Consider the following 14,139-nt stretch of genomic DNA (forward strand, 5'->3'; position numbering starts at 1 on the left):
GAAAGGGAAAAAAGAGTGGCATGACCAGTACATTCAAAATGTAGAACAATAATGCTTTCAGCACTAATAACCTGCGAAATTTGACATCTCTAGGACCAAATTATGTGTAACAGAGGCCGCATAACATATATTAAAGTGGCACATTCTAAAATCTGAAATCTTTGTGGATTAAGTGTGATCAAGTGGCCTCCCACTTCCGAAAGATATAGAACATGCAGATTTGTGATGTACGTATGCAAATGTAGTTTGTTTTCTTGGAGGCTGGTTGTTTCACGGAAAACGGTTGCACTGTTCATATGAAACTCTTCCTCTGAGAAATGAGTCACAATAGGGATTCAGAATGTTACCCTGGGTTCAGGTGTTCTTGTCCTGGATAATGCCGAGGCTGAAGATCCCTCGTCACATACAGCTCCAATGTCCATTTCGTCCATGCGTGATTTGTTGGATCTCAGCTGGAAGAAAGAAATTGAGGTGAGGGGAAAGTGGAGAATGAGGGATCAATGAACTTGGGTGGTGAATTACCTTTGTTGTCACAGGCGTGGATGACTCTTGCTGACATCGCTGAGTAGGGGGGAGGCTAGGTGAGGACCGAGGAGGCGGGGGCATCTTATCCTCTCGTCGGCGACGTGGCGGCGCCGGGTGCCGCACCTGGTCCAGGGGGGACGAGCGGTGAGGAAGGGGTCACGGTCGGAGGAACAGTGTGCGGGGTGGGAGATGATAGAGGGGGAGGCCGGGCCAACTTGGCCTGTTGGGCTGGCGTGGCCCAGGGTGCAGGGGAAGTTCCCTTTTTCTTTTCCCCTTTTCCATTTTTTTTACTTCCTGTTTTCTTTTTTAGTGTACACACCCTAGCTTTTCTTTGATCTGCTTTCTATACGGAGGTTGGCTATTGATTTCATGGTTGCAAGGAGGGCAATACCTAGCTAAATTTCATGATAATAGTGCGTGAGTTTGCCACAATTTGCTTGTCGACTGGAATTAGTATTAGGTTAATGAGAGCCTAAACCTTAGGATTAAATATTAAGTTTGTAACGTTTACCATACAAGCATGGACTCTAAAGCAGGAAACATTACACTGGTAATTATAGATACGGTAAGTAAATATTTTATAACAGATTTCAATGCCTAACAATGATATCCATAGAATATGAAAATAGCTTAGTTTGAATTTTAAATAAGGGAATGTATGACTGGGGTTGACCATGGCTTTATGAGTGCCAAACACTGGTTTTTCAAATATGCGACAAACATAGTATTTGGCTATTGTGGGTACCTGGACAATCGTGTGAAAACAACAATTTGTAGGCAGCCCTCTCTTGAGAGTTGGATTTTTTTCTATTCCCAGAAGTAAATGAGGCAAAAGTGTTGACCAGGCCCTGGAACTTTAATCTACCTTGTTAACAGCAATATGTTACTATAGTTTATAAAAGCATACAAATGCTAAATAGATTGTAGAATCATTTTTAGTAGATGAAATCATGAAAGTATAATACATTGATATTGAAGAGGTGTTTTGTTTGTTACCTCATATAGGCTACTCAAAAGCGTACAACCAAGAGTTCCAGCATATACTACACGAGCTAATAGAACTTGTGCTATTGCTAATTGATCCCTTGGCATCTAAGCATTGGTGGATTCTTTCTTGGTGGCAAACAAAGTCCTTATTGCGCCAACGCCATCCTTTCATGTTAGAGTTCTGGCACTGACAAGATAATTTGTGAGTTTTTGAGTGATAAGATATTGGAAATGTGTGCATGTACTCGCTTACCTAGAAGAAGGTAATTTATGAGCTGATGTTGTAGCTGACAGGAAGGGGCCATCGCCTTTGTTGTTCTCTTTGGGCTGCACATGGTCAGGACATGTTATTACACAGGTATTGAAAGCGTACTTGCAGCATGCATATAGATTAGCTGAAAAGGGGAAATAACTGACCTTCTTGGCAACAGTGAAAAGTTCAGTCCAATGATGTTCATGTGGTGGTGTTGACACCCGTAATTCATTTGAGGTTTTTAAATACAGAGTTAAAAGAGGTGATACGTCTCCAACATATCTATAATTTTTGATTGCTCCATGCTATATTATCTACTGTTTTGGACATTATTGGGCTTTATTATCCACTTTTATATTATTTTTGGGACTAACCTATTAACCGGAGGCCCAACCCAGAATTGTTGTTTTTTTGCCTGTTTTTAGGGTTTCGAAGAAAAGGAATATCAAACGGAGTCCGAACGGAATGAAACCTTCGGGAACGTGATTTTCTCACCGAATAGAACTCAGGAGACTTGGACCCTACGTCAAGGCACATAACAAGAGGCCATGAGGTAGGGGGCGCGCCCTACCCTACCAGGCGCGCCCCCACCCTCGTGGGCCCTCTGTTGCTCCACCAACGTACTTCTTCCTCCTATATATACCCACGTACCCCCAAACGATCAGATACAGAGCCAAACCCTAATTCCACCGCCGTAACTTTCTGTGTCCACGAGATCCCATCTTGGGGCCTGTTCCGGAGCTCCGCCGGAGGGGGCATCGATCACGGAGGGCTTCTACATCAACACCATAGCCTCTCCGATGAAGTGTGAGTAGTTTACTTTAGACCTACGGGTCCATAGTTAGTAGCTAGATGGCTTCTTCTCTCTTTTTGGATCTCAATACAATGTTCTCCCCCTCTCTTGTGGAGATCTATTCGATGTAATCTTCTTTTTGCGGTGTGTTTGTTGAGACCGATGAATTGTGGGTTTATGATCAAGTCTATCCATGAACAATATTTGAATCTTCTCTGAATTCTTTTATGTATGATTGGTTATCTTTGCAAGTCTCTTCGAATTATCAGTTTGGTTTGGCCTACTAGATTGATCTTTCTTGCAACGGGAGAAGTGCTTAGCTTTCGTTTCAATCCTACGGTGTCATTTCCCGGTGACAGTAAGGGCAGCAAGGCACATATTGTATTGTTGCCATCGAGGATAACAAGATGGGGTTTTCATCATATTGCATGAGTCTATCCCTCTACATCATGTCATCTTGCTTAAGGCGTTACTCTGTTTTTAACTTAATACTCTACATGCATGCTGGATAGCGGTCGATGAGTGGAGTAATAGTAGTAGATGCCAGGAGTCGGTCTACTTGTCTCGGACGTGATGCCTATATACATGATCATACATAGATATTCTCATAACTATGCTCAATTTTGTCAATTGCTCAACAGTAATTTGTTCACCCACCGTAGAATACTTATGCTCTCGAGAGAAGCAACTAGTGAAACCTATGGCCCCCGGGTCTATCTTTATCATATCAATCTCCTACTACTTAGTTGTTTACTTTGCTATTTACTTTGCCTTTATTTTAATTTGCATCTTTATCATAAAAATACCAAAAATATTATCTTATCATATCTATCAGATCTCACTCTTGTAAGTGGCCCTATAGGGATTGACAACCCCTATTTGCGTTGGTTGCGAGGATTTATTTGTTTCATGCAGGTACGAGGGACTTGCGTGTAGCCTCCTATTGGATTGATACCTTGGTTCTCAAAAACTGAGGGAAATACTTACGCTACTTTGCTGCATCATCCCTTTATCTTCGGGGAAAACCAACGCAGTGCTAAAAGAGGTAGCAAGAAGGATTTCTGGCGCCGTTGCCGGGGAAGTCTACGCAAAAGTCAACATACCAAGTACCCATCACATACCCTTATCTCCCGCATTACATTATTTGCCATTTGCCTCTCGTTTTCCTCTCCCCCCAAGTCATGCTTGCCATTTTATTCGCCCTTTCTCTCTCTCTCTCTCTCTCTCTATCCTCCCTCTCTATTTTCCCTTTTTGTCTGCTTGCTTTTTGTTTGCTTGTGTGTTAGTTTGCTTGCTTGTCGTTATGGCTAGTTATTTACCCTCTGCCTCTATGTCTGAAATTGGGGATACTATTGTCGATAATAATTTTGATGCTCCTACTAAAGAACCCACTATCTCACATATAAAAAGATTCCGTGTTGGTAGTGGTAATATTATTGGAAAAGGAGTTATTCAAGATTTTTTTGCTTGTGCCAGTGCTTTACCTTCTGTGGGTAGTTCTATTCTTCATAGAAGTAGTAGTCTTGCGGACGCTATTGCCATGCTCGTAGTTGAACTTGAGAGACAATTCATGCACATGCATCCTTCTATACAAAGTATTTTCCTAGAATTTTCTAATATTGAGCATTCTTCTGTTAAGCGTGTCGTTACTATCTTTTTGGCTCATGAGTTTTGATTCATAATAAAAGAGGCCAAAGAAATCTTTGCGCATTATAGGGTGGACGCTTGTCGTCCTCCCATAGAGACTATCCTCTTTGATCAAGAAGAAATAATGTGTTTTCAATCTTTAGACTATGTTGCTTTCAATGAAAATCTTAGAAAAAGGGTTCCTACCAATATTTTAGTTGATAGAATTTCTGAACTTAATGATGATTTGGCTACTCGAGATAATGAATTGGGATATTCTCTTGAATATAGGCTCAGAAAGTTCTGTCAAAAGAATGCTTATAATGATGAATTGGTTCTGCAATATGAAGGACCAAAGGAGGAACCTATACCTCCCATGGTTGATCTTGGAGACTTTTGTCCCTACAAATTTAGCCATTTTGATTACTTTTGCTTGCCTCAAAGAAAACTTGCTGCTGAACATAGAGAATATGAAATGAGTTTTAACAATCTATCTTATTATTATGGCAATACCTAGATCTATTCTTGCTTGTTATGCCTATCTAGGGGCGTTAAACGATAGCGCTTGTTGGGAGGCAACCCAATTTTATTTTTATTCCTTGCTTTTTTCTCCTATTTAGTAATAAATAAATTATTTAGCCTCTGTTTTGGTTGTGTTTTTTGTGTTTAATTAGTGTTTGTGCCAAGTAGAACCGTTGGGAAGACTTGGGGAAAGTCTTGTTGAACTTGCTGTAAAAAACAGAAACTTTAGCGCTCACGAGAACTGCTGTAATTTTTATTTGGAAAGTGATATTTAGTTAATTCTTTTTTAAGATGATTAATAGATAAATTCCTCACGTCCAGCAATTTATTTTAGAATTTCTGGGGTTCCAGATCTTGCGCTAGCTACAGATTACTACAGACTGTTCTGTTTTTGACAGATTCTGTTTTGCGTGTGTTGTTTGCCTATTTTGATGAATCTATGGATAGTAAAATAGTTTATGAACTATAGAGAAGTTGGAATACAGTAGGTATAACACCCATATAAATAAAGAATGAGTTCATTACAGTACCTTGAAGTGGTCTTTTGTTTTCTTTCGCTAACGAAGCTCACGAGTTTTCTACTTTAAGTTTTGTGTTGTGAAGTTTTCAAGTTTTAGGTAAAGATTTGATGGATTATGGAACAAGGAGTGGCAAGATCCTAAGCTTGGGGATTCCCATGGCACCCCCAAGATAATCTAAGGACACCTAAAAGCCAAAGCTTGGGGATGCCCCGGAAGGCATCCCCTCTTTCGTCTACTTCTATCGGTAACTTTATTTGGAGCTATATTTTTATTCACCACATGATATGTGTTTTGATTGGAGCGTCTTGTATGATTTGAGTGTTTGCTTATTAGTTTACCATAATCATACTTGATGTACACACCTTTTGAGAGAGCCATATATGATTTGGAATTTGTTAGAATACTCTATGTGCTTCGCTTATATCTTTTGAGTTATATAATTTTGCTCTAGTGCTTCACTTATATCTTTTAGAGAACGGTGGTGGATTTGTTTTATAGAAACTATTGACCTCTCATGCTTCACTTAGATTATTTTGAGAGTCTTAAATAGCATGGTAATTTGCTTAAAATCCTAATATGCTTGGTATGCAAGATTAATAATAAAAATTCTCTTATGAGTGTGTTGAATACTATGATAAGTTTGATACTTCATAATTGTTTTGAGACGTGGAGATGGTGATATTAAAGTCATGCTAGTTGAGTAGTTGTGAATTTGAGTAATATTTGTGTTGAAGCTTGTGATTCCCGTAGCATGCATGTATGGTGAACCGTTATGTGTTGAAGTCAGAGCATGATTTATTTATTGATTGTCTTCCTTATGAGTCGCGGTCGGGGACGAGCGATGGTCTTTTCCTACCAATCTATCCCCCTAGGAGCATGCGCGTAATACTTTGCTTCGATAACTTGTAGATTTTTGCAACAAGTATATGAGTTCTTTATGACTAATGTTGAGTCCATGGATTATACACACTCTCACCCTTCCACCTTTGCTAGCCTCTCTAATACCGCGCACCTTTCGCCGGTATCATACATCCACCATATACCTTCCTCAAAACAGCCACCATACCTACGTATTATGGCATTTCCATAGCCATTCCGAGATATATTGCCATGCAACTTTCCACCATTCCGATTATGACACACTCCATCATTGTCATATTGCCTAGCATGATCATGTAGTTGACATAGTATTTGTGGCAAAGCCACCATTCATAATTTTTTCATACTTGTCACTCATGCATCATTGCATATCCCGGTACACCGCCGGAGGCATTCATATAGAGTCATATTTTGTTCTAAGTATCGATTTGTAATTGTTGAGTTGTAAGAAAAATAAAAGTGTGATGATCATCATTACTAGAGCATTGTCCCAAGTGAGGAAAGGATGATGGAGACTATGATTCCCCCACAAGTCGGGATGAGACTCCGGACAAAAAATAAAAAAAGAGAAAGAAAAGAGGTCATAAAAAAAGAGAAAAGGCCCAAATAAAAAAAGGAAAAGAAAAAAATGAGAGAAAAAGAGAGAAGGGACAATGTTACTATCCTTTTACCACACTTGTGCTTCAAAGTAGCACCATGATCTTCATAGTAGAGAGTCTCTCATGTTATCACTTTCATATACTAGTGGGAATTTTTCATTATAGAACTTGGCTTGTATATTCCAATGATGGGCTTCCTCAAAATTGCCCTAGGTCTTCATGAGCAAGCAAGTTGGACGCACACCCACTTAGTTTCTTTTTGACCTTTCATATACTTATAGCTCTAGTGCATCCGTTGCATGGCAATCCCTACTCACTCACATTGATATCTATCGATGGGAATCTCAATAGCCCGTTGATACGCCTAGTTAATGTGAGACTATCTTCCCCTTTTTGTCTTCTCCACAACCACCACTCTATTCCACCTATAGTGCTATATCCATGGCTCACGCTCATGTATTGCGTGAAGATTGAAAAGGTTTTGAGAATGTCAAAAGTATGAAACAATTTCTTGACTTGTCATCGGGGTTGTGCATGATTTAAATATTTTGTGTGGTGAAGATAGAGCATAGCCAGACTATATGATTTTGTAGGGATAACTTTCTTTAGCCATGTTATTTTGAGAAGACATAATTGCTTTGTTAGTATGCTTGAAGTATTATTATTTTCTATGTCAATATGAACTTTTGTCTTGAATCTTTCAGATCTGAATATTCATACCACAATTAAGAAGAATTACATTAAAATTATGCCAAGTAGCACTCCGCATCAAAAATTCTATCTTTATCATTAAAATTATGCTTAGCTTTGGGTTCAATCTTGCGATGTCCTTTCCCGGTGACAGTAAGGGCAGCAAAGCACGTATTATATTGTTGCCATCGAGGATAACAAGATGGGGTTTTCATCATATTGCATGAGTATATCCCTCTACATCATGTCATCTTGCTTAAGGCGTTACTCTGTTTTTAACTTAATACTTTAGATGCATGCTGGATAGTGGTCGATGAGTGGAGTAATAGTAGTAGATGCAGGCAGGAGTCGGTCTACTTGTCTCGGACATGATGCCTATATACATGATCATACCTAGATATTCTCATAACTATGCTCAATTCTGTCAATTGCTCAACAGTAATTTGTTCACCCACCGTAGAATACTTATGCTCTCGAGAGAAGCCACTAGTGAAACATATGGCCCCCGGGTCTATCTTTATCATATCAATCTCCTACTACTTAGTTGTTTACTTTGCTATTTACTTTGCCTTTATTTTACTTTGCATTTTTATCATAAAAATACCCAAAATATTATCTTATCATATCTATCAGATCTCACTCTCATAAATGGCCCTATAGGGATTGCCAACCCCTATTTGCGTTGGTTGCGAGGATTTATTTGTTTTGTGAAGGTACGAGGGACTTGCGCGTAGTGTCCTACTGGATTGATACCTTGGTTCTCAAAAACTGAGGGAAATACTTACGGTACTTTGCTGCATCATCCCTTCCTCTTCGGGGAAAATCAACGCAGTGCTAAAAGAGGTAGCAAGAGGCTGAAGTGAGAAGTTAGAAAATATATTCATTGGTTCATTGGTATTGTTCAACCTCTGTTTGTATCAGAAATGGAATTACATGTGGTTGTAGTGGTATACGAAGTGTAGTTGAAAGATATATATCACGTTAAAACACAGGATATGACTGACCATGTCTGCAACTGGAATAGGCTGTATAAACTGTTGTTCAGTAGGCAACGTTGACATTTGCAATGCAGCTGAGGGCTTTAAACACAGAGTTAAAGGAACATCAGGCAGGAAGACAGTTGAAAACATAAAATGCTTAGTAAAGCTAAGATTCAAGCCGTTGAATGGAATCAGCTTGTGCGTAGAAGTTCTTAGATGAAAATGGTGGCGCGTGTTTTCAATACACAAACAAAAAACTTGTTCAATTTTCTCAGCAGCATAACAAAAATTTAAGCTAAATCATATGAGGTACATATCTGTACCATTTATATTTTTTAGAGGTTATACATACACATTTGTATCGAGCAATCAATAATCCTAGATAAACAGCAATGGATGTTTGATTATTCTGCAGCATTTTCTTTGTGTTCTATTCCAACACAACACAATGAGCCATCCCCTGTTTGTACACAACACAATGAGGCATCCCCTGTTTTTTAATTCTAGTCTAATATGAATTTAGGATATGTGTTAAGATAGATAAATATATTCACTAATTAGGAAGAACTAAGCAAAGAATAATTAAATTGCATGATGTAGAAGGTTCAGCCTGTACCTGTTGGTCGGGCTCTTCTATTGCCTGGGGTTGCTGGATTGGCTTACGAACATCACTGTTCTCTTTAAGAGATGCTAATTCCCTCTCTAACGAACCTAATTTTCTCTTTAGCTTGACTGTTTCATGCTCAAATATGTCTGACCATGACTTGGCTCTGACCACCTCTTTTTTGCACTTTTGAAGCTCAAGGAAATTCAGGTCATTGATAATTAGAATGCCTGCTTGCTGTATGTAATGTAGAGCAGCAACGCTCGCTGATTCATGAGCCGCGTTTGTTGTTTGGCAGTTGTGTCCAGCAAATATGGTTGTTTTAAACTGAGGAATATTTTCATGTGCTGGAACATGTATTTCAACAGTGGCAAAGAAACTGTCATCATCTTTGTCATAGTGTACTGATTGGCTTGCCATAACTCTAAGGGCATTTACGGATAACTGCAGCATGTGCTGCCTGCTGACGGTGACCAGTGTTGCAACAAGCTGTGGAATGAGTAGTTAACAATGAACATGATTCCTCGGAGATGCTGCAGAGACGAGTAGGTGGCAACAACAGGTTATGTCAGGCGATCTTACCTTTGGGAGCAGATGCACAAATAAGTTGTCATCCATGGCGAGAAGGATTTGACCCTGCAGCGATAAGTGTTTAGCGAGGTTGGAAGGCAGTTGCTCACATACATTGGGCCATCAGGCTATAAGCAGGAGCAGGTAATTTTAGCCAATTGGCATAAGGTGAGACGGTATGAGCATCTAATAGTAAAGCGCACAACAGTAAACATCTATAATGGAAACTCTGTGTGAAAGAAAGATGATCTATAATAATAGCTAAGGATATGTTCTTTATGTATTTATCGTAGTGACAAAATATTCTAGTTACTTTATCTTTAGCCTAAATCACATAGTCTATAAGGTATAGGTGCATTTAGGATGTATAATTGCCAACAATTTATAACATTTCTTCTGACAGAGGTGGTGGGCTCTGGTGTGATTTTCGCAGATCTGTGTTATTTTTTCTTTGTGGGATGATGTCATTAGGTGGCAGCGTGTGTTATTATAAACCACAGATGAGACTGCTCAAAGGAAAGAGTTGGTAGAAGAGGCATGCACAGACTTCGTTTGAAGCCGCCGCTTGCTCCTTGGATTCTGAAGGCATAACGTGGCATAATTATTCAGTTAGCACACACAACTATGTAACTAAATCTAAAAAAACGTGGCATAACGCTGAGATAAACTTGGAAGCATAAGAATGCTATTAGAGATCCAAGAATGCTATTAGACATATGATTTAAACACAGCAGAGCGTAGCGAAACAAATAAATAAAGCATGAACATCCAGCAGTAGATTTGGCATAATGGAGAGTGGCATGGTTCGATAGGACATATTACATCATTAGGTTCACATACACACATAGATCATTAAGGCTCAGCAGATAGCTTCGGAAGAACCGACTGTGCCATGGTGCGATAGGATATATATTACATATGGCTATAGATAACTATATTAGTAGGGAGCAACAGCTGGCTCTAATGATGATAGCAGTGATCTGAAGATTCTTGCAAGGCTGTTAGAAGTTATCTTCAGGTACGACACATAAATCATTAGAGCATTCCTTCATTGTCGAAGATCTGCTCATCATCAAGTGAGGTTGGCGGGTCCTCATCGTCGTCTGTTAACTGCTCCTGGCCATAAGGATATACACACCAGTTTCTTGAAGGTTGACCATGGCCTCATCAGTGTACTGCTGAAGGTATTCACAGCTGGCCTATACATTGAGAAGAACATTATTGAGCTCCAGGTCATCTGGAGTAGACCCTGGGCTTAGCCTGCTGTTGACCAGATGGTTAAGGTTGTTGATGATGGTCTGTTCCGTGCTCAAGGATCCATCCCATCCTTTGCTGAGGAGCTTGTTTATGCCAAGGCTCTCTTTCAGCTTTTGTTTCAGAGATGCATTGTCCCTCTTCATTGCCTTAAGCTGCTGACCCAATAGTATATTTGCCTTTTCCACAGTCCGTAGTTGATCATAATGGTAATCTTTTGGAACCGCACCCTCGTAAGCATCCATGTACTTAATTGCTGCAGCAGCCACATAATCCTGAGCTTCTGCTAGATCCTGGTGCTGTGAGGTAGACATTGAAACTTTGACAGGTGACCTCCCGAGCTTGATCTTGATTGGGTAAAAGGTAACGGTGACCTCCATATGCGTGCCCTCTGTTGGGAACGCCGAGTAGGTGGCCGCTGGAAGGCCAACCTTCTCTAACATAGCATCAAGCAGAAGAACAGAAGCCATTGCTGGGACCTGGCGCAAGCAAGACAAAACGTCACTGCAGAAAAATCTGGCTCTAAGTATAGTATCACCTGCAGGTCTATATGGGTAGGAAGAAGAAGGGAAAACGGTGGGCGAGGAGTTGTTTCTTCGGGTTGGATTTTGCGATGAGAAGAGTGATTCTAAGTAGATACAGATGCCCAGGGTCAATTTTCTATAGGTGCATCATGCATTGGTGCCTCAAAAGCAGTCACACGCTGAAGAAAAGTGGGACGGAATAGGACTTTACCTGCCGAGAAAGACGACGTTCAGCAGTGGGAGAAGGGGCGCTGGTCAGGTCGGCAAAGAAATCGTGGATCTAGAACAAGCACGAGGGAAAAGGCATGAGAAGGGATCAAAGGGAAGTAAAACACAACGGTGCGGAAGGAACACCGTCGGGAAGAGTCAATTGGCAGCAGCCTTCGTGGCTTCCATGTTGAGCTTGGCGTCGATGCTGCCGCAGGCTAGATCTGAGTAGGCGATGAGGAAGAGTGTGAGGAGATGGATGGATAAGACGAGAGGAGAAGGAGAGGATAAGGGCGTCTCGCCTGGTCGGGGGCTCGGGGGTGAGAGTTACCGCCATCGGGCCATAGGTAGGCTGCGGCTGGGCCGCATAGTTTTTTGATGGCCCATGTATCATTTAGTCAGCCCACGAGTAGCGACGCTTGTGGCCCATGAGGAGCCGAATATGAAGCGGTAGCGAACGGCTCCACCGAATCTTTTTCCTTTGTCCCTTTCTTCATTTATTATTATTTTCCTTGTTTTTAATTTTCTTCTATTGTTTTCTTCTACTTAAGCCTGCGTAAGATATATAGTTAGGTTGAGCATGTAGGATTTATGAGTGTGATAGGAACGAGACTACCATTGTAATTGCACATACCTGGGCCTAGAGATGCAACGGCCGAGGAAAAGCCGGGTGTGTGTAGGGTCGGTACAATTTATTTGGGCATTGTCAACAGTAGTAGGCTCATGAGCGCCTAAACCGTAGGATTAAATATCAAGTATGTTTACCATGCGAGGATGGACTTCAAAACAGGACACGCTACAGTGAACTTGTACGTACGTTACGTAGCCTGGCTAAATAAATATTTGTAGTAAATTAAAATAGCCATGAGGTACAGAGGGCACACCAACAAAGGGTTAATAACGATATCCATAGAGCATGAAAATAGCCTAGTTCAGATCATAAATAAGGAAATGTATGATTGAGGGTTGCCAAACACTTGGTTTGGAAACATGCGACAAACATAGTAACAGGCTATTCTGGGCACTTGGCCAATCGTGTGAAAACAGCAATGGCAAAGCAATTTTCACTTGTCTTTGTGGACAGGGCTTTAGTTGTTAGATCCAAAGCAGCGAAGTGCAGCCTCCATGGCATTATCATGTGCAATCGCAAGAGCATCATCGTCAACATTAATGGACGCAGATCCCTGTGACATGGGCAGCTTAATTATTAGGAATTCCGAAAGAAGAAACCATGGAAAAGAAAGAAGAATCTAAATTTGGTAGAAATACTAATAGCAGATGAAAGAGAGGATTTAGTGAAGTTGGTGTTATGACCTGCCCATAATCTTTTTCAGCCAAACAAGGATATGTGCATGGGGCAGAGTCCTCTTCTGGAAGTCCACGCAGTGGAGGACTGGAAAACAAGACGACAAGTGAAGAACAGGGAAATTAAGATGCATGGAGAAGAAAAAGTTAAGGAAACCAAGGGAAGACACTGGCTACATTACCAGTAACTACAGGCCCAAACACCTGTCCGGTCTTAATTTTTTCCACGTATTCAAGGAGTTTCAGTTGATACACTTGAGCAGTAAAATCAGCCTCATCGACTGCTTGTTGTCCATGCTCAAGACCCTGAACTATCTCAGGCCAGTTTGGATCATACGTGAAGTCTGTGAATATATCAAGTAAGCCATGGACACGTGAAACAGCGACAGCATCATGGAAGTTTTCAGTCATGTAGCGAAGTTTGCCCGCATAAGATACTGGCATTATATTTTTCTTATTGACCTCAGACTTGGTAACTCTATCAAATCCATTAGCATCAGCAACATATTGGTGATTTTCAGTGTTCATGTTGTCCTGAAGATTTTTACAGGATGTTAGTTGAGAAGTGAGAATATCATGCAGTGGTGTAATGGTGTTTCATCGAAGGCAGGAAAGCACATACACGAGGTAAATAGCAAGCAGAGACGACATGATAGCAAGCAATCTATGGTTAATATAAGCAGATGAATCTTCTATATGTATAGATGGATGAAGCAAAATGTGCGGTGCTTGGTGAGTAACAGTCGATTCAGTAGCTGGTATATGTAATTTTATGAGCAAGAACAAGGCAGGAAAATAAAGAATTTGTTGCAGTATAGGAAAACCATGAACTCGAGCGGAGTGCTTTGTTCACCTAGACAAAGTCAAGGGTAAATATCAGACTATTTGACTGAGCCAGTGAATAAATAGGGATTTCTCTCATTTTCATATGACGTTCATAATCTTCAATGTAACGAGGGCAAGCACAGGCGCATTAAACGGTGGAGCGAGATAAGTTGAATCTGAGATCTACAAAAATACCTCTGCAGGCAGAACGGACGGGGCAGCAAGCGGTAGAAATCGTCGTCAAGGAAGACAGAAGGGCGGACGAAAGTCTGCAGATTGAAACAAACTGTAAATTTCCAGGGAAGTAAGGAGGCCTAGAAATCTGGTGCTACAATGGTAAGAGAGCATTGAAGAAGGGATGAACTCACCCGAAGCAGAGAGGATTAGGTTTCGGTTGGTCTGAAGGAGAGGATAAGGCAGAAGGAGTGGACCTGGCAAAAAAGGATGTATTTGTCATGAGGTTCTTAGCCCATGA

At 40.7% G+C, this 14,139-nt stretch overlaps 1 protein-coding gene across 2 annotated transcripts; it reads right to left on the bottom strand.

Moving 5' to 3' along the window:
• Positions 1-12,423: 12,423 nt before the first annotated feature.
• LOC119267340 lies at positions 12,424-14,139 on the bottom strand. Of its 2 annotated transcripts, none has more exons than XM_037548709.1 (5): positions 14,033-14,139; positions 13,860-13,933; positions 13,022-13,373; positions 12,849-12,927; positions 12,424-12,718 (listed from the first exon to the last, which is right to left on the bottom strand). In XM_037548709.1, exons 3-5 carry the CDS (start codon positions 13,365-13,367, stop codon positions 12,547-12,549), a joined length of 597 nt encoding a protein of 198 aa, XP_037404606.1. In that variant the 5' UTR covers positions 13,368-13,373; positions 13,860-13,933; positions 14,033-14,139; the 3' UTR covers positions 12,424-12,546. The 2 variants fall into 2 exon arrangements, with proteins under 2 accessions (XP_037404606.1, XP_037404608.1); XM_037548711.1 differs by having other exon boundaries at positions 13,022-13,183; positions 14,033-14,133.

This window comes from Triticum dicoccoides, chromosome 3A (genome assembly GCF_002162155.2).
Source record: "Triticum dicoccoides isolate Atlit2015 ecotype Zavitan chromosome 3A, WEW_v2.0, whole genome shotgun sequence".
NCBI lineage: Eukaryota > Viridiplantae > Streptophyta > Magnoliopsida > Poales > Poaceae > Triticum > Triticum dicoccoides.